Source organism: Bidens hawaiensis, unplaced genomic scaffold, assembly GCF_021521415.1.
Source record: "Bidens hawaiensis isolate Kalapana, Puna unplaced genomic scaffold, B.hawaiensis_p1.1 tig00018140_1, whole genome shotgun sequence".
NCBI lineage: Eukaryota > Viridiplantae > Streptophyta > Magnoliopsida > Asterales > Asteraceae > Bidens > Bidens hawaiensis.
Genome location: NW_027492744.1, coordinates 131,847 through 146,951, shown reverse-complemented (window position 1 = coordinate 146,951; position 15,105 = coordinate 131,847). Strand labels below are relative to the sequence as shown.

Genomic DNA, 15,105 nt, shown 5'->3' with positions numbered 1-15,105 from the left:
CCATTTGGTTGCTTTTTGAGCAGTTTTTCTAACGGTGCAAACGAGCCGAGTCGCTTGTGATCGAGCTACTCGAGCCCGAGCCTCACGCTTAGTTATTGAGCCCGGGCTCCAGCTTTGCTTATTATATGCAATTGTTTTACATTGCACAATCGAGCTTGAGCTGAGCTTTGGCTCGGTTAAGGTACTACATGAGCTCGGGCCGAGCTAAGGCTTATTTCAAGTTTTTCTCAATATATATAAAAATCATTAAAGATGCATATGAATTAATTACTAAATAATAAACAAGGCAAGCCCGAGCCGAGCTCGAGCTTGAAAAAACAACACATGAGCTTAGCTCAAGCTTTAGAAAAAGACCTTGAAACGAGCCGAACTTGCGCTCAGCTCAGCTTGTTTACACCCCTAGTTTTATCCATTAATTTAACAAATAAGAGGGTGGTTTTATGACTGTTGATTATTACTCCACAAGGCAAAAGCAAATTCAAACATTATATCATGCATCATGTTTTATTAATTATGTGTGATTCTCAATATTCTATGTCACATAATCACTTCCAAACACACAAATACAAGCCGCTCTTTAACCTTTGTCTGTTGTAGGTTATTGAACTGTTGTTAAATTTTTAATTATCACTAAAATGTTAAAACTAGTTGGACTAATATGAATCTAAGTATGTGCTATTATTATACCGTGTAGAGCCCCAACAGAGTTGTTGCCATGGGTTGAACTCAGAGAGTTGTTGATGCAAGATGAATTTGCGGATGAATATGTTGCCGAGTGGGGGATGTCGGCCCATGAATTTCGAAATTGGGTGATCAACAACCCGGGTAGAATCAAGAGAGTAATGTGAGTTGTTTTACTATGTTTATGACAAGGATAAGCTATTTGTTTAACTTCTGAAAGTGTTAATAAAGAATCAACCTTTATTTTCATGATATTTTTTCTTCTTCCTTTTTTTTAACCTTACATAACTTTTATATACTTCTTATTTGTTAACGAAATTTGCAATAAAAGTAACTAGTTTTGAATAAAAAATGTTGATTAATAGTTAGAATATAATTGTGTGTTTAAACTATTTCCAATATACATCTAAATCAGTTAGCGGTTAGAGGCGTGTACACTTCCTCTTTCCTTTGGTTGAATCACAACAGCTAGAGGATAAGTGGTCTTGACCTTATTGGTGCCGTTTCAATTTCGTTATTTTTCCTTTGTTTCTTTTACTTTCTTCTTCTAATTGTTGGGCTCTAGCTTCTTGCTTTGAGTTTCTTTTTCAGTTTTTATGTAATTCGCCTTTCCAAAAAAAAAAAAGTCTAAATCAGTTACGATGGTGTATCTAACATTACAAGGGTTTCAAGCTATGAGATTATAGGGTAAGGTGGGCTATAAGTAGGTGGTATGCCTTTCGAAGTCCCTCGATATCTAGTTACACTTAGCTATAAAAAAAAAAGTTCTTTCACTACACAGGTTTGATGGGCTAATTAGTTATTCATTGCCCAAGTGGAAGTGATGTGGGAAAACTTTTGGTTAACTAATATAGAAACTGTCAATTACGTAACACAAAAACTAAAAAGACTCAAACCAGCACGATACACATTCGTGAGTTCGCACAAAGATAACAAGCTTAATCAGTGACTTTTATTTTTATTTTTGCATGTTATCACTCCAATTTTACAAGTATAGGAAAAAGAAAATGCAAAACATTTATAAAATAGTTAAGAATAAATGGTTATTTTCATCAATATGTTTTGACCACTTTTGTCATTTCCATCCAAAATAAACTTTAATATTATTGCCGTTAAATATTTTTTTTTTGTTTTTTTGTCATTTCAGTCCACTAACCGACTCAAGTAATTATTTCCATTAACTTGAAGGGTATTTCAGTTTTTTTTTCTTAAATGCATATGGTATAACCACATATCTAAATAAAATGCAAACAATTAAAATAAAAACAGAAATATCTCTTTTTCTCTCCTGTTCAGTTCTTTGACTTCTCTTAGACCAGGGGGGGGGGGGGTGTTATCTTGGAGGGTTTGGAGGTGAGGACGCTTTTCACACAACGTTGATGATGAAGCATTGTGATTGGTGGGTCAAACTTGACCGTTGTCAAACGGTCTTTAAAGAAACATTTTTTTTAAAATTTAATACCCTATAAAACACCGCTTATCAAATTTTTTAAACCACAACTCCTCTCAAAACAAATAACCCAACACACAAGTTTTATAAAACAATGCATCAGTACAACCGTCCGATGCTCGGTTTTGGGCAATGCACATCCACTCAACTCCCGAACACCACTCAATCGACTCATCCAAACTTCCCGGTCAGTAATTTCGATAAAGAAGACTAAATATTTTATTTTAGGTATTCTTTTATTTTGGTATTTGTTTTATTTTTAATATAATTTTCTTCTCTTTTTTTTTTGTTTAATGAAATGTGTTTATGTTTTATTTTTATAAAATAATAATAATAATAATAATAATAATAATAATAATAATAATAATTGGGAGGGGGGCTATGCACTACACCTTATTTTTTGTATGACCCACTATGGAACATGACGCATAACACCTATAGGGATTATCCATCACACATGGTCTTATCAATTTCTCTTCACCACCAATCCACCATAGGCCACCACCAGCACACCACCCCAACACCACCACAATCGCAATGGCCCACCACCATAATATCAGGTACCAGTTTAGGCATCTCAATTTTTTTTGTTTTTCCATCCTAAATAGGTTTAAAATTGACTGTCTTTCCTAATATCGGATGATTACCATAAAAATGGTGTAAATTGATAAACACATACTTAAAACAATTTAAACATGCAAACAAATCTACAAAGAACTGATGTTATATCAATCAAAGAATGAAGATATGGTGGCGATTGGATTGGCATTTGGCGCGGAGGTGGCCAGGAGTGTGCATGGAGTAACTAGAGCCTATAGGGCTGGAGTTGTGTGGGCTAGTGCATTAAGTAGCACGAAATTTAAACCAGGGACCTTAGACCACATGTAGTGGCCAAAACACCCCCCTCCTCCATGGCCATTGGCTGGTTTCAACCCTTGGTCCCACCATGCCAAAAACAACTGTTGTCTTCCCAAGCTGTGCCAGAGAGGGAGGTGCGGCGCTCGTTTTGGACTCAAATAGGACTCCACAAAGAGTCCACTATGTGTGGTCTTAAAGTTTGTTACGGTTTATTCGAAACAACCGTCAATCTACCAAGAACACAAGAGAAGAAGAGAAAAGAGACCCAAAATAATAATTCTTTCTTATTATTATTATTATTATTATTATTATTATTCTTAAACGAGATTACAATATATAGGAAACAAAGACATAAAAATAATGAAAAAGATAAATAATAAGGAAACATAATTTGACTATAATAAGGAAACTAAATAATAATAATAATAATAATAATAATAATAATATAAGATCGTATCATAGTTACAAACTATTATCTTAACTACCATGTCCCTTGTTCGGTTTTGTTAGGGGTTATGACAAAAATGGGTGAAACCATGGCTGAAACATAGGTTATTTCGAAACTTGAAAGTGGGCGACATTTAATACCGCCCGAATGTATGGACGGACATACGACCCTGTGTGGACATCATAGAACCCATGTAGCCCATTTTCACACAATGACAGTTTAATCCCTAGATTTTCAACTTACCATATATGACGATTCAACCCCTCAACTTTCAAATGCCCTTTTTGTTCTATCTATTAACTTTTTTTTATAAACCGCTAATATATACCATCCATAATTACATTCTCACAGTCACATTATGGTTAGCTAGCTTCTCTCGCTCAAATTGTACGCAAAAATAAGGGGGTTGTTATAGAAACAATGAGTCGCTAGACGAATGTGGTGTATACTATCTATTATGATTCAACATATGCACTAAAGTGTTAATAACCGACACTAAAAGTCTAAAAGTAATTTCTTGTGAAAAAATTAATTGACATCTAAGGGCTAGGGTTTGGTTGGTTTTGAGAAAACATTGTACCAAAGCAAACCGCTAATTATAGTTTTGGAATAAGGCGAACTTGGGAAAACAACAATCAGAAAGAAAATCATAGACATTTGAGATTCCTGGTATATATAGCTAGGCTAGGCAATCATATATATTTGGTATTGATTACATCAATATTACCGGAAAAGAAAAGGTAGCAACTAATTACTACTTCCAGCTAGCATAGAAGCTTTTTAATGACCAAAGGTACCCTCAAGACAGAAACAGGACCAACCTGCATTCTCTTATCGAGCATCTCCATCTTAATCCGCTTTAGGACGGAGTCTGATTCTATGAGCATTCCTGATCACCCACTCCTCGAACTCATGAGAAGACGCCATCTCAGAAACTGATCCTGCGGGAAGTTTCTCGTGTTCGTTGTTTGAGAGCTTCATTCTATTTCGTAAAATGTTACGACCTGTTGATCAGTGATGGTACTTTTAGTCTAAAATATTTTTAAGTGTTGCAATCTTTGACCCAAACTTTCTTTAATTTATGATCATCAATTATTTGTAATGACAACCGCGATATATGGTCATATAGGTGGGTGTATCAGTCCAAGATCATGTGGTTAAGAAAGAAAATTTCAATTTTTATTGGGCAAGTAATTACATAGACGTGGGACTTTCAATTCTGGTATGTTCATGAACAGGTAAAAGATTAATTAACGGAAATTAAAGTGGAAATGTTGTAAATCATTTTATTCAAAAAGTCAGATTTATCATACTAGTGTGTAACAAATTTTCAGTTCACAATTTACGTGGTTAATGTACCTTGCTCAAGTTGATTCTGTTGATTGATCTTCTTTAAAAACATGAGAGCTCTGCATGACATAATATCAAGACATTGAGATTCAGATAGCTCAACTACTTCTGCCAAACAACTAATTAGTGATCATTATAATTCAAAAACCTACAATAAAAAAAATTTGTTTGTATTTGTGTTTTGAAAGTGATTATGTGACTAAATATATATTACTCTCAATCACATAATCAGCTGTAATAAAGCATGGTGCAGGAAAATCCTTGCTATTCAACAAATTGATAGATAAAACTAACAAATAATAAGGTTTAGGTTGTTCTTCAACAAACACATGCCAATTTGTTTTATCTATTAATTAATTGAATATAAAGATTTATTTATTTATGAGAACAACAGGACTGGTATAGTAAAAGAGGACCTACTTGCGAACCGGAATGAATAGCAAAGCAATTCCCCCTAGTAGGAATACATACTGCCATCCCTTCGACAGTACTGCACGAAACCAATTGGCAACAAATGAATAAGAAACACCGAAAATAGAGACTAACAGAGTCATGAAGTGATAAGTGGCTGGCTACTAATTTCATTTGAAACTAGCCAATCTACTTTCACAAACTACCAAATATTGTAGAAGCAAATGCGTTTATACGTACCTTCATCAAGAGTGATGGTTACAGAGCCGGAAAGCTGAACAATGAACTTCACATCAATAAACCTTTGCTCATAAGGTCGCATGCTCGAACTCCATGACCTCTTTCGAATAGGTACCCACTCATCCTTTTCACACTGGCATAATCCCAGTGAATCATTCCTGCAAACGTCTTCTTTTATGAGCATTATTATGAATTATCATGGCGATTGAGAGTTAAAGATAAGAGACATCTACTAGCTAGAGGTGGGAATGAGGAGTAACTAATTAAGTCGTGTTATGAATAGGTTTTTTGAACTAAAATGAAAATGGTTGAATGTAACTTCCAGTTTATATTATATACTGGTTTTTTGAAATAAAAGATTAATGCACTAAGTATATAGTTACATATAACAATGTGGCTCATTTTGACCAAATATATAACGGCCGGGATGAGCCCGCCTGTTTTGATTAGTTACCCTAAACACATGATCTTACTTGCCTGTGGAAACAAACTTGAATCATGTTCGCATATCTATCAGGTATCCTACGTGACAAAACCAACATAACTTTATATGTTTTTGCATAGGGGTCAAGTTTGATTCTTGGAGTAGTATTAACAGCAACGCGGCCACAATACTGAGAGGTGCCATGAATTGGTGCAGGCGTCAAGTCTATTTTCGGATTTCTCATGTCAATGCCTGCGGTTTTAAAAGAGGAAAATACCAATCAGTACTAACAAGTGTCAAGTAGCGTAAACACAAGATAATAAAATCAAGCAGTATGAGTTACCATGTGAGTCGGTGGCGCGCAAGGCACACGTGAGGAGAATTGCTTCCTCAATTGCCGTCTTGTCAGCCACATAATTGCATATGTTGGCCAAAGACTGCTTCATCCGGTTTTCAGTGACGGCACCACAATGTTTTTCAAATAACTTGATCTTCAGTGCGGAAAAAAAAAGATACTATCATTTAGAAATCAATCATGCATATCATGAATTTAATAATTACAAGACTATAATATATATATTCACGCGCAGGCATAGGCGTAGCTAGCTAGCTGCTGGCTGTTTGTTTGTTTAATTACCGTGGATTTTAGACATTGTTGGTCATGGACAAAAGGGCGGTTTTCAGGCGCTCCAACTGCGCAGAGGATTGATCGTTGGTTTCTCGGTCCGAAAAGAATCAACCCAAGCATGTGAATCCTGCTGTCTAGATAAGCTATATTTGTGAGGGCATTATGAATCTCATCATGACGTGTTGGTGAGTTTTTTTTGTACTGCACGTAACGTAAATTAATATTATGGAGTTTGTTTAATTACTTTTGTGTTGTGTATCTAGCTAGAAATTAATTAATTAATTAATTAATGAAGGTTAGTAGCTACTTAATTACCAGGTCTCACAGATATGCATCCCTTTGTTTCATACCATGTAACGGCTGTGCGCGTGATGGTATTAATAGTAGAACGACCGGCCAGCATACAAGCAGACCAGATATTGTCTTCTTCATCTGAAATCATCATTATCATCAACATTAATTAAACATCAAGCGGTGATTTATTTAGGTCATAATACATTGAAACGGAATAATTTATTAATAATAAAACTTATAAACCACCAGCTTTCAATAGTTTATATTCAAAACCATAATTAATTTATTTACTTACTGGCCGGCCGGCGATGAGGAGTTAGGACTAGGAGGAGGAAGATAATAACAAGACAAAATGGCAAAAGACGTCCTTTATGTTTGATCGTTTTTTTGATACACGTCCTTTAGCGAAACAAATGGCAGAAAACATATTTGATGTTTAAAATCCCTTTCACGTTACGTCCTTTGTCACTAACAAAGTTAATTTTTCTAGTTAAATCTGGCCATGTGCAAGACACGTGAGGGTATATTTGTAACTTCACATTTTATTTAATAACTAAAAAAATTATATAATTACACTCCCTATCCCCGTCTCTTTCTCTCACCTATATCTCTCCTAGCCACCATCACCTCCACCTGCTACCGTCACTAACACCCCCACCATCCGGGCAGCTACGAAATTGGTACATGATAACATGGTTAGGCATCACGAGGATGCTGGTTTGCGACGACAGCAGAGGGTACAACCCTTCTCGTTTTCCGGCGACCAGAAGAAGCCCCCTTTGCAGTGATTGGTGGTGATTGAAGCATTAGACGATGGTTAGAAGTCCAATCGGACTAGCAGCAAAATGAATAAAGGCACGGTAAGTGTAACAAAACCTCGATTAGGGTTCCGTTTTTCAGATCTTAATGGCGTTGTGGTTGTTGTCCGTCTGAAACCCTAATTTCATACCTAATAAGCTATTCAGAAACACTAATTTCAGATCTTAAGTGAGGTGTTGTTATTATGGTTGTTTTGTGGTGTGGTGTGTAGGTGGTTAGCCGGTAGTGTGACGGTGCAGAGAGAGAGAGAGAGAGAGGGGGGGGGGGGGGATGAGGAGGTTACTGTATTTTAGGATGTGTACTTGGTTGAAGAAATTGAAGAAACTAAAGGGTGTTTGGTTATTTTCATTCACAGTCTGTGGTTCATGGCAGAGTTGAGGCCAGTACCTGAGTAGTGGTGGTAAACGGCGGTTAATCAATTGTGGTGAACGGTGGTTTAAGTAATAGGTGTTGGTAGATTGTGGAAATGTCATGATTGGTCTGGTTTGGTTTGGTGGTGGTGGGTAGTAGATGTCGGTGATAACGGGTGGAGGTGGGTAGCAGAAGGGGGTGGGGTGTTGGCGGCGAGTGGTGGCGACGGGGTGTGGAGGACTGCGAGTATTGACGAACAAATTATTATGCAGCGCCAGCGTTTGGGTTTGGTGTGGTGGCCGGCGGTGGTGGCGGTGGGAGTTGATGGGAGTGGTTGTTGTTCTTTCTTCTTGATATCCATTGGAAGTTGAGTGATGGTGGATGGTGGTGATGAATCAGAGTGTGTGAGAGAGAGAGAGAGAGAGAGAGAGTATGAGAGAGAAATATATATTTTTTATTAATTTTTATCTTTTTGCTCAAACATTAAGCAATCTACACAACTAGTCCCTTAAGGAGTAGAAAGACAAATTTACCCTCGTGTGCCTTGCACATGACTATATTTAACGAAAAAAATTAACTTGGTTAGTACCAAAGGACGTAACGTGAAAGGAATTTGAAACATAATGTATGCATTTTGCTATTTCTTTCATTAAAGAACGTCTAATGAAAATCAGGTCAAACGTAAAGGACGTCTTTTACCATTTTGTCTAATAACAAATAGAGTGTGTGTGTTATTATTGCAGGAGCTGACTGACTCGACTCAGGGGATTTTTTTATTTTTATTTTTATTTTATGTAAGGAATTGAAGGGTAAAGTCTAAAAATATAAAAATCCATTCAAAAAAAAAAATCATAAATCAATATATAAATAAAAACCGAAACAACAAAATGTTTCCTCGTCATTTCCGTTTAAAAAAACGACGAAAAGACATAATGCCGAGATAAAAAACACAATGCCGAAAATGAACAAACAATAGAACAGAATGATAAACAAAAAAAGACACAATAGATCGGAAAATATAACGTAATGTCAGACAAAATATGACACAATGTTGAGTAGTATAACACAATATCAAGAAAAAAAGACACAATGTCAAGGAAAAAATCACAATCAATAACGAAAATAAACACAAAATATAATGATAAACAAAAATGCACAATGATCTTTTTCACTCAAAATTGTGTATTTTTCGTTTTTTTAGACAAGGAAGACAGTGGAAACATTTTTGTGTTTTTACATTTTTCGTTTTTGTATTAAAATTTGAGTTACGACTTTTTATTAGTTTTTCATTATTTTTTATGGGTTTTTTTTGCTATAAATCTTTTTTATCATTCTTATTTTTTTCCCTTTTACTCAAGAATTGAATTAATTACGCTTTTCCGGTTTTCCTTCCTTCCTCATATCTATCTAACCCATCGGCCATTGCATCCCTTTTGTTTTGTTTTATTTATATACTTCTTTTCATTTTGATCACTTATGGACCATTTCGATCATTTTTATTTCACCTTCAGAGGAACCTATCCCAGGTGAAAACACCCAATGTTTGGAATTCTTAGTGTTTTTTTTTTCCTAAGGTGAGACTTGAACCCAACACAACCCATTTTTACATTGATTGAAGTATTTGGGTAAGGAAGATCATATATAATAAAGGAATTACCAATATAGAATTTAAATAAATATAAGTTGAGTTATTATATAAAAAAACGTAATAAGGAAGTGAATAGGATATACTTTTGGTTTCTATATTAATTACTCCTGTGAGGACCCTAACTTCTCAATTAATATTTATATAATTACTCCTGCCGTTAAAGAAAAAGATAAAAGAAAAAAAAAAGCAAAGGAGATGCAAAAGAAGAAAGTCAAAATACAAAAAAACCAATACCTCAGACATGGTATGCCTTGTTGGACGTAATATCGGTTTCAGGCAAAACCTACAAAACAATACCATGTTTCAGCTTTGACCTCTCGATGGTCGATCTGATACGACATCAGAGGAAATGAACAGGAGATATAAGAAGCAGATTTTTTATTTGAACGGTGAGGAATGCCATTTTGTTGGTTTTCTTGCTTTTTAAAAAAATAGGTTATGTTCCCATTATGTATTTTAATTGTTTTAGCTCTTAAAAAGTCACCCAAAGATCCGGGTCTTAAATCTCCAAGCCCATTTATATAGGACAGATTAGTTGACTAAACTAAGCTTGTTTAAGCCAATTTCTGTGACGTTTTTTCTGTTCATATAGTGTATACTAGGTTATTAACAAGTGTACGACACGGGTGGAAATATAGAAATCGTCAAGTAACTGATATATAATTTCAAACAACAAGAAATTTTTCACGACAACATGATTTATAAATACAATTCATATTGATAAAGAAAGAAAGTAGTAAAAGAAAAGGAGTTACGAAACATGATGTTACATAATATATAATATCTACAATCAAAATTTTAAAGTTTCAAACATAATCTTTATAAGCTACTAAATATTTCCTTATAAACCATATTAGGTCAAATTAGAGTCACCTAATCAGCAAGAAATGACATATATGAGCCTCCAGCAAGTGCTGCAACTTTGAATTAATCTGGATTCTCTAAAACAATATCCAAAGTCTGTACATAAAAACATGAAATAATAAAATGATTTATATAACTCAAAACAAAAATATTCATAATTAAAGGCTTTTATATTCTTATATGTTTATAGGTTTTTAATGGATTCGCTTCAACTTTTACCTAAGCTAAATTTTGTAATGAATTCCTTAAACGCAAGTATAATTGATCCGTCAATTACTTTGTCAATTTCCAGCAAGACCTAAAGTTCGAGGGTTCTTGAAGTTTTTGCAGTTCTTTTCTTATGCAATCACTGTTAAATGCAAAAAAATAACTTTGAAAACACAAATTTGCTAGGGACTGATAACAATTAAAAAAAAAAACAATTAAGAGTAAGTATGTGGCCAAAAAGGACAACACCTACAGGTCTTGCTAACAAATCATGATATATTAGAAACATTTGGTGAGCTCGCAAATCGGATGAACGATAACTGAAAACATGATGTGGATTATATACAAGAAGTGTGCATGGGCTAATATCATTTAAAAAAAATATTTTAATAGTGTTAATATTACATATTATGAAATGTTTGACCAATCATTTAATAAGTTCAACTGTAATCTAAATTTGAAAGTTTAAAAAATTTTAAATTGAAATTTGTTTTAAAATAAATTTTAGTCGTGGTAAGTTTAGACGTTAATTTTGGAATGTTTGACCAGTCATTTAAAAAAAATTCTAACTTAAGTTAAATTTAAAAGTTTAAAATTCAAAATTGAAAATCCTTTTTAGAAATAATAAATTTTAATCGGGATAATGTTACATGTTATGGGAGGTTAGACGGTTGATTTGCAAAATTCACCTTTAAGTATAATCTGGAAGTTTTAAAATTTAAAAAAGAAAATCGTTGACCAAAATAAAAAATGAAATAAGGGTGTCCAGATTTCGATTCGGATTAAAAAAATTCAAAATTTGACTCGATTCCAATTCGATGTTAAAATTCTGTTGTAAAAAAATCAAATTCGATTCACATTCGAGTCCGAAAATCAAATAAAAATTTATGGCAACTAATGTCTAATTGAGACTGTACGTGTAGATGAACCTTTAAGGAATCACATGAAACAATGTAGTGAGTGTGAAGTAAGAATAATGTACACTTTACTCAGCCCACTAAAAGTTTGTGTCATTGATAAATTTGAATATTTACTGCGGGAACCGGTCACCTCGACACAAGTTTGTCTGCAAGAATATAACCACAATTGTTCAAAACATGAACTTAAGTTAATATTGGCATGTAATTTGGATCCTCCAAAAAGTTAATTTACAAAAGCGCGTCCTTTAGTTGCCGAACAAATGTATTAACTGTCCATGGTACATGATTTGAGTGGTTGCTAATACTCTTCTCACAACACATAAACCCAGGCTAGACAAAACCTCGTTCGGTGCAGGTGAGAGGCACAAAGGCGAACTGAACCGGAAAAAAGTCACCCTGAATCGTCTAAAAGCTGCTTCAAATTGTGAGTAATATTCTTTTCAAATAAAAAAAGATTAAATCATTGAATTCAAACACAAGCTTACATGATTCAACAACATCAATTTCTAAATTAATTTGACATTAACATACATATGACATAACATGACTTGCTACAAATTTGATGATGCAAAAATTATAAATATGATAAAATACATAATTGGCTACACAAGTTTTCATCAAATTAGGGTTTATTATACGGCCTGTGTTAACCAGAATTAGGGTTTACAAACGAACAAATCGTACAAAATAACTTGAAGAAACTTTAAACCGATGAAAAATAACAGCGATTATTGCAGCATCAACGAAATTAACATGCCTTGAATAATAAATATGGATTGACTATATTATGAATTAATTGAGAGACAACAGAGGTGTGCAATAGGGCTTCTAATAGTTTAAAAGCAACAAGATTTTGAAAGCTACCCATTTGGAATTTTAGGATTTGTGATTGAATGTTCGAAGATGATGGAGACAATATAATTTAAAATATTAAAATATTTTTTAATTAAGTTTTGGATCCATGCTTTTAGTAAAGATAAGGTGAAAAAAAAATTTAGCTAACACAATAGGGAGACGACGAGTTTTTATCTAACATGGAGGGGAGACGATAGGTTTTGAGCTAATATGGCAGGGAGGCGACGCGCTATGAGCTAATATGGCGGGGAGGCGGCGGGTTAAGAACATGTCGTCTCGATTTTCTAACGTAGAGCTGAAGACGAGTTAGTACATGGACAAATGGGGAATTTGAATTTTGAATGGACATATTTGCGATCTCTCTTTAAAAATAGAACATTTTAGAAAATTTCCGTAGAATTAAATATGTGGAACTAGGTTGAAACCCATGTGCTAGACGGGGTTTGTTGTATATAAAAATCACATATTAAATTATAAGTACAAATTAACCTTACGTGGATCATCCACATACTTGAACCTTTAATTATAGTCAGCAATACTTGCATATTTAATCGTGAAAAGGGCGAGAAAACAATGTTGGATCGGTGTTTGTTTGAGAGAAGATGGGTTGTAAGTGTGATCATAAAATGAACATCAAGGTATCAATCTTTCAAGTATAAAATGTATTTGCGTTATATATATATATATATAAAACTAAATGTTTAAAAATAACAACTATAGCAATTTCAATGTATAAATCTTTTCTGTTTTATTTTTCGTACATTTGTTTTCCTCTCTCAATTTTTTTCTTGCTACTCCAAAATTAATTAATATTTTATACTCACGTAATTTGAAGGTAGTAATGTACACAGCAAAATGGTGAAGAAATGAGCTAAGAAAGTGTGAAGACGGACTTGAAACAAAAGTTGGTGAAACTGGTAAGGCTCGGGATGGAGAATTAATCACGCCAAAATCACCAATTGAGAACCCCAACAAAAATGTTGGTGAGGGCCGCAAACAACTTAAGAAAACAAATTAAACGACACGTAGAGGATTTCAGCGGATCTTGGGAATTTGTCATGTAGTCCTCAAGCAAGGATTATTGTAGGAAAATTATTTTTTAAATACGTTTATTTTTTAAGTCGGTTTATGGGGCAGAACCTTTGTTTGAGGGGTAAATGATCGGGTTTTACCAGTTTGAAACTGGCAAGTCAAGTTCAGGGTTTATCAATTTCAGGACCGGTTTTGGTTCCCAACCCAATATGTTTTTATGCACCTCTAGGTACATTAGGCTCAAGGATTCGGGCATGGCCAACCGAAATGTAAATAATTAGAAATAACTTTTGTAAGGATGGAGAAACAATGAATAATTTTGTGTGTTTTGTATTGTAATTTATTAACTGATATTCAATCCATGATCACTCGTATAGTTAAGTGTGAAACTCATTGAGCTCCAACAAATTATTGAAACCAAACCCAACTAGATGCGATTGAAATTCAAGACATGGAATTTCAAAACATGAACATGAAATTTAAAATAATAATAATAATAATAAATAAATAAATAAATAAATAAATAAATAAAGTCATAATAAGTAGTAACAAATTATGAATTAGAGTAGAGGTCGAGAGGGGCTACAATTTATGGTCGGCCATCCATTTTGATTTCCCCAGCGTGCCAGGCCAGTATTCCGTAGAGATGTTCAACGAAACCGGTTCCTGGAACCGAACCGGTGAACCCGAACCGGACCCGAACCGGACCCTACCCGTTTTTTTTAGGAACCGGACCCTATCTGATTCAACCCGATGATCCGTGACCGGTTCTTGCATTTCTGAGTGGGGCGGGTAGGAACCGGAACCGAACCGGAACCGGTTCTGGAACCGAACCATCCGGAACCGGTTCCTAGCCGGTTCTAGCCACTTGAACACTTGGACAATTAACACTTGAACACGACGAACAAGAAGGCTTTTCTAGAAATAATATGTCACAACTTTATATTTATAAGTTTAATGTTTTGTTAGTTTGTTTTTTAATATTTTAAAACATGTAACCTTTTTTTTTTTGAACTTCTTAAAGTAAATAAAATGAATTTTATGTTAATTGTTTTTGCTTATTTTTCATGCTATACAAATACGAATCGTAGTTTAGAATCCAAATCGCAAACGAAAAACGAAAAAAAAAAAACTAAATGCACTTGTATTGCAAATCCAATGAACAAGTTTACATTGTACAATGGTTACATATTTAACTGATGATGTTCCAACTGATGAAACTCTGCAACTGATGTGTCACTGATTCATATTTTGCATCAGTGACAACAAACTCTGCAACTGATGAATGTTCCAACTGATGAGTATTCCTCATCAGTGGCAACCTTCAGTAGTTGTCATCAGTGGCAACCTTCAGTAGTTGTCTTCAGGGCAAACATCTCCAGTGGTTGTCTTTTCTTCATCAGTTAATTGTTTATTTTTATGTTAATTGTTTTTTTTATTTTTCATGTTATACAAATACGAATCGTAGTTTAGAATCCAAATCGCAAACGAAAAACGAAAAAAAAAAAAAAAAATTTACACTGTAACCGGTTGGAACCGGTTACGGTACAGGAACCGGGTTAGGAACCGGTAAGAACCGGTTAGATAGGTTAGGGGTCCGAAGGTGGGAGAACCGGTTCGGTTCC

General features: G+C 34.4%; 1 protein-coding gene across 1 annotated transcript; it reads right to left on the bottom strand.

Annotated features, from left to right (window-relative positions):
- Positions 1-4,275: 4,275 nt before the first annotated feature.
- LOC143555517 (uncharacterized) lies at positions 4,276-5,637 on the bottom strand. Its single transcript, XM_077045047.1, has 4 exons — positions 5,439-5,637; positions 5,208-5,277; positions 4,797-4,846; positions 4,276-4,378 (listed from the first exon to the last, which is right to left on the bottom strand). Exons 1-4 carry the CDS (start codon positions 5,620-5,622, stop codon positions 4,287-4,289), a joined length of 396 nt encoding a protein of 131 aa, XP_076901162.1. The 5' UTR covers positions 5,623-5,637; the 3' UTR covers positions 4,276-4,286.
- Positions 5,638-15,105: the final 9,468 nt, after the last annotated feature.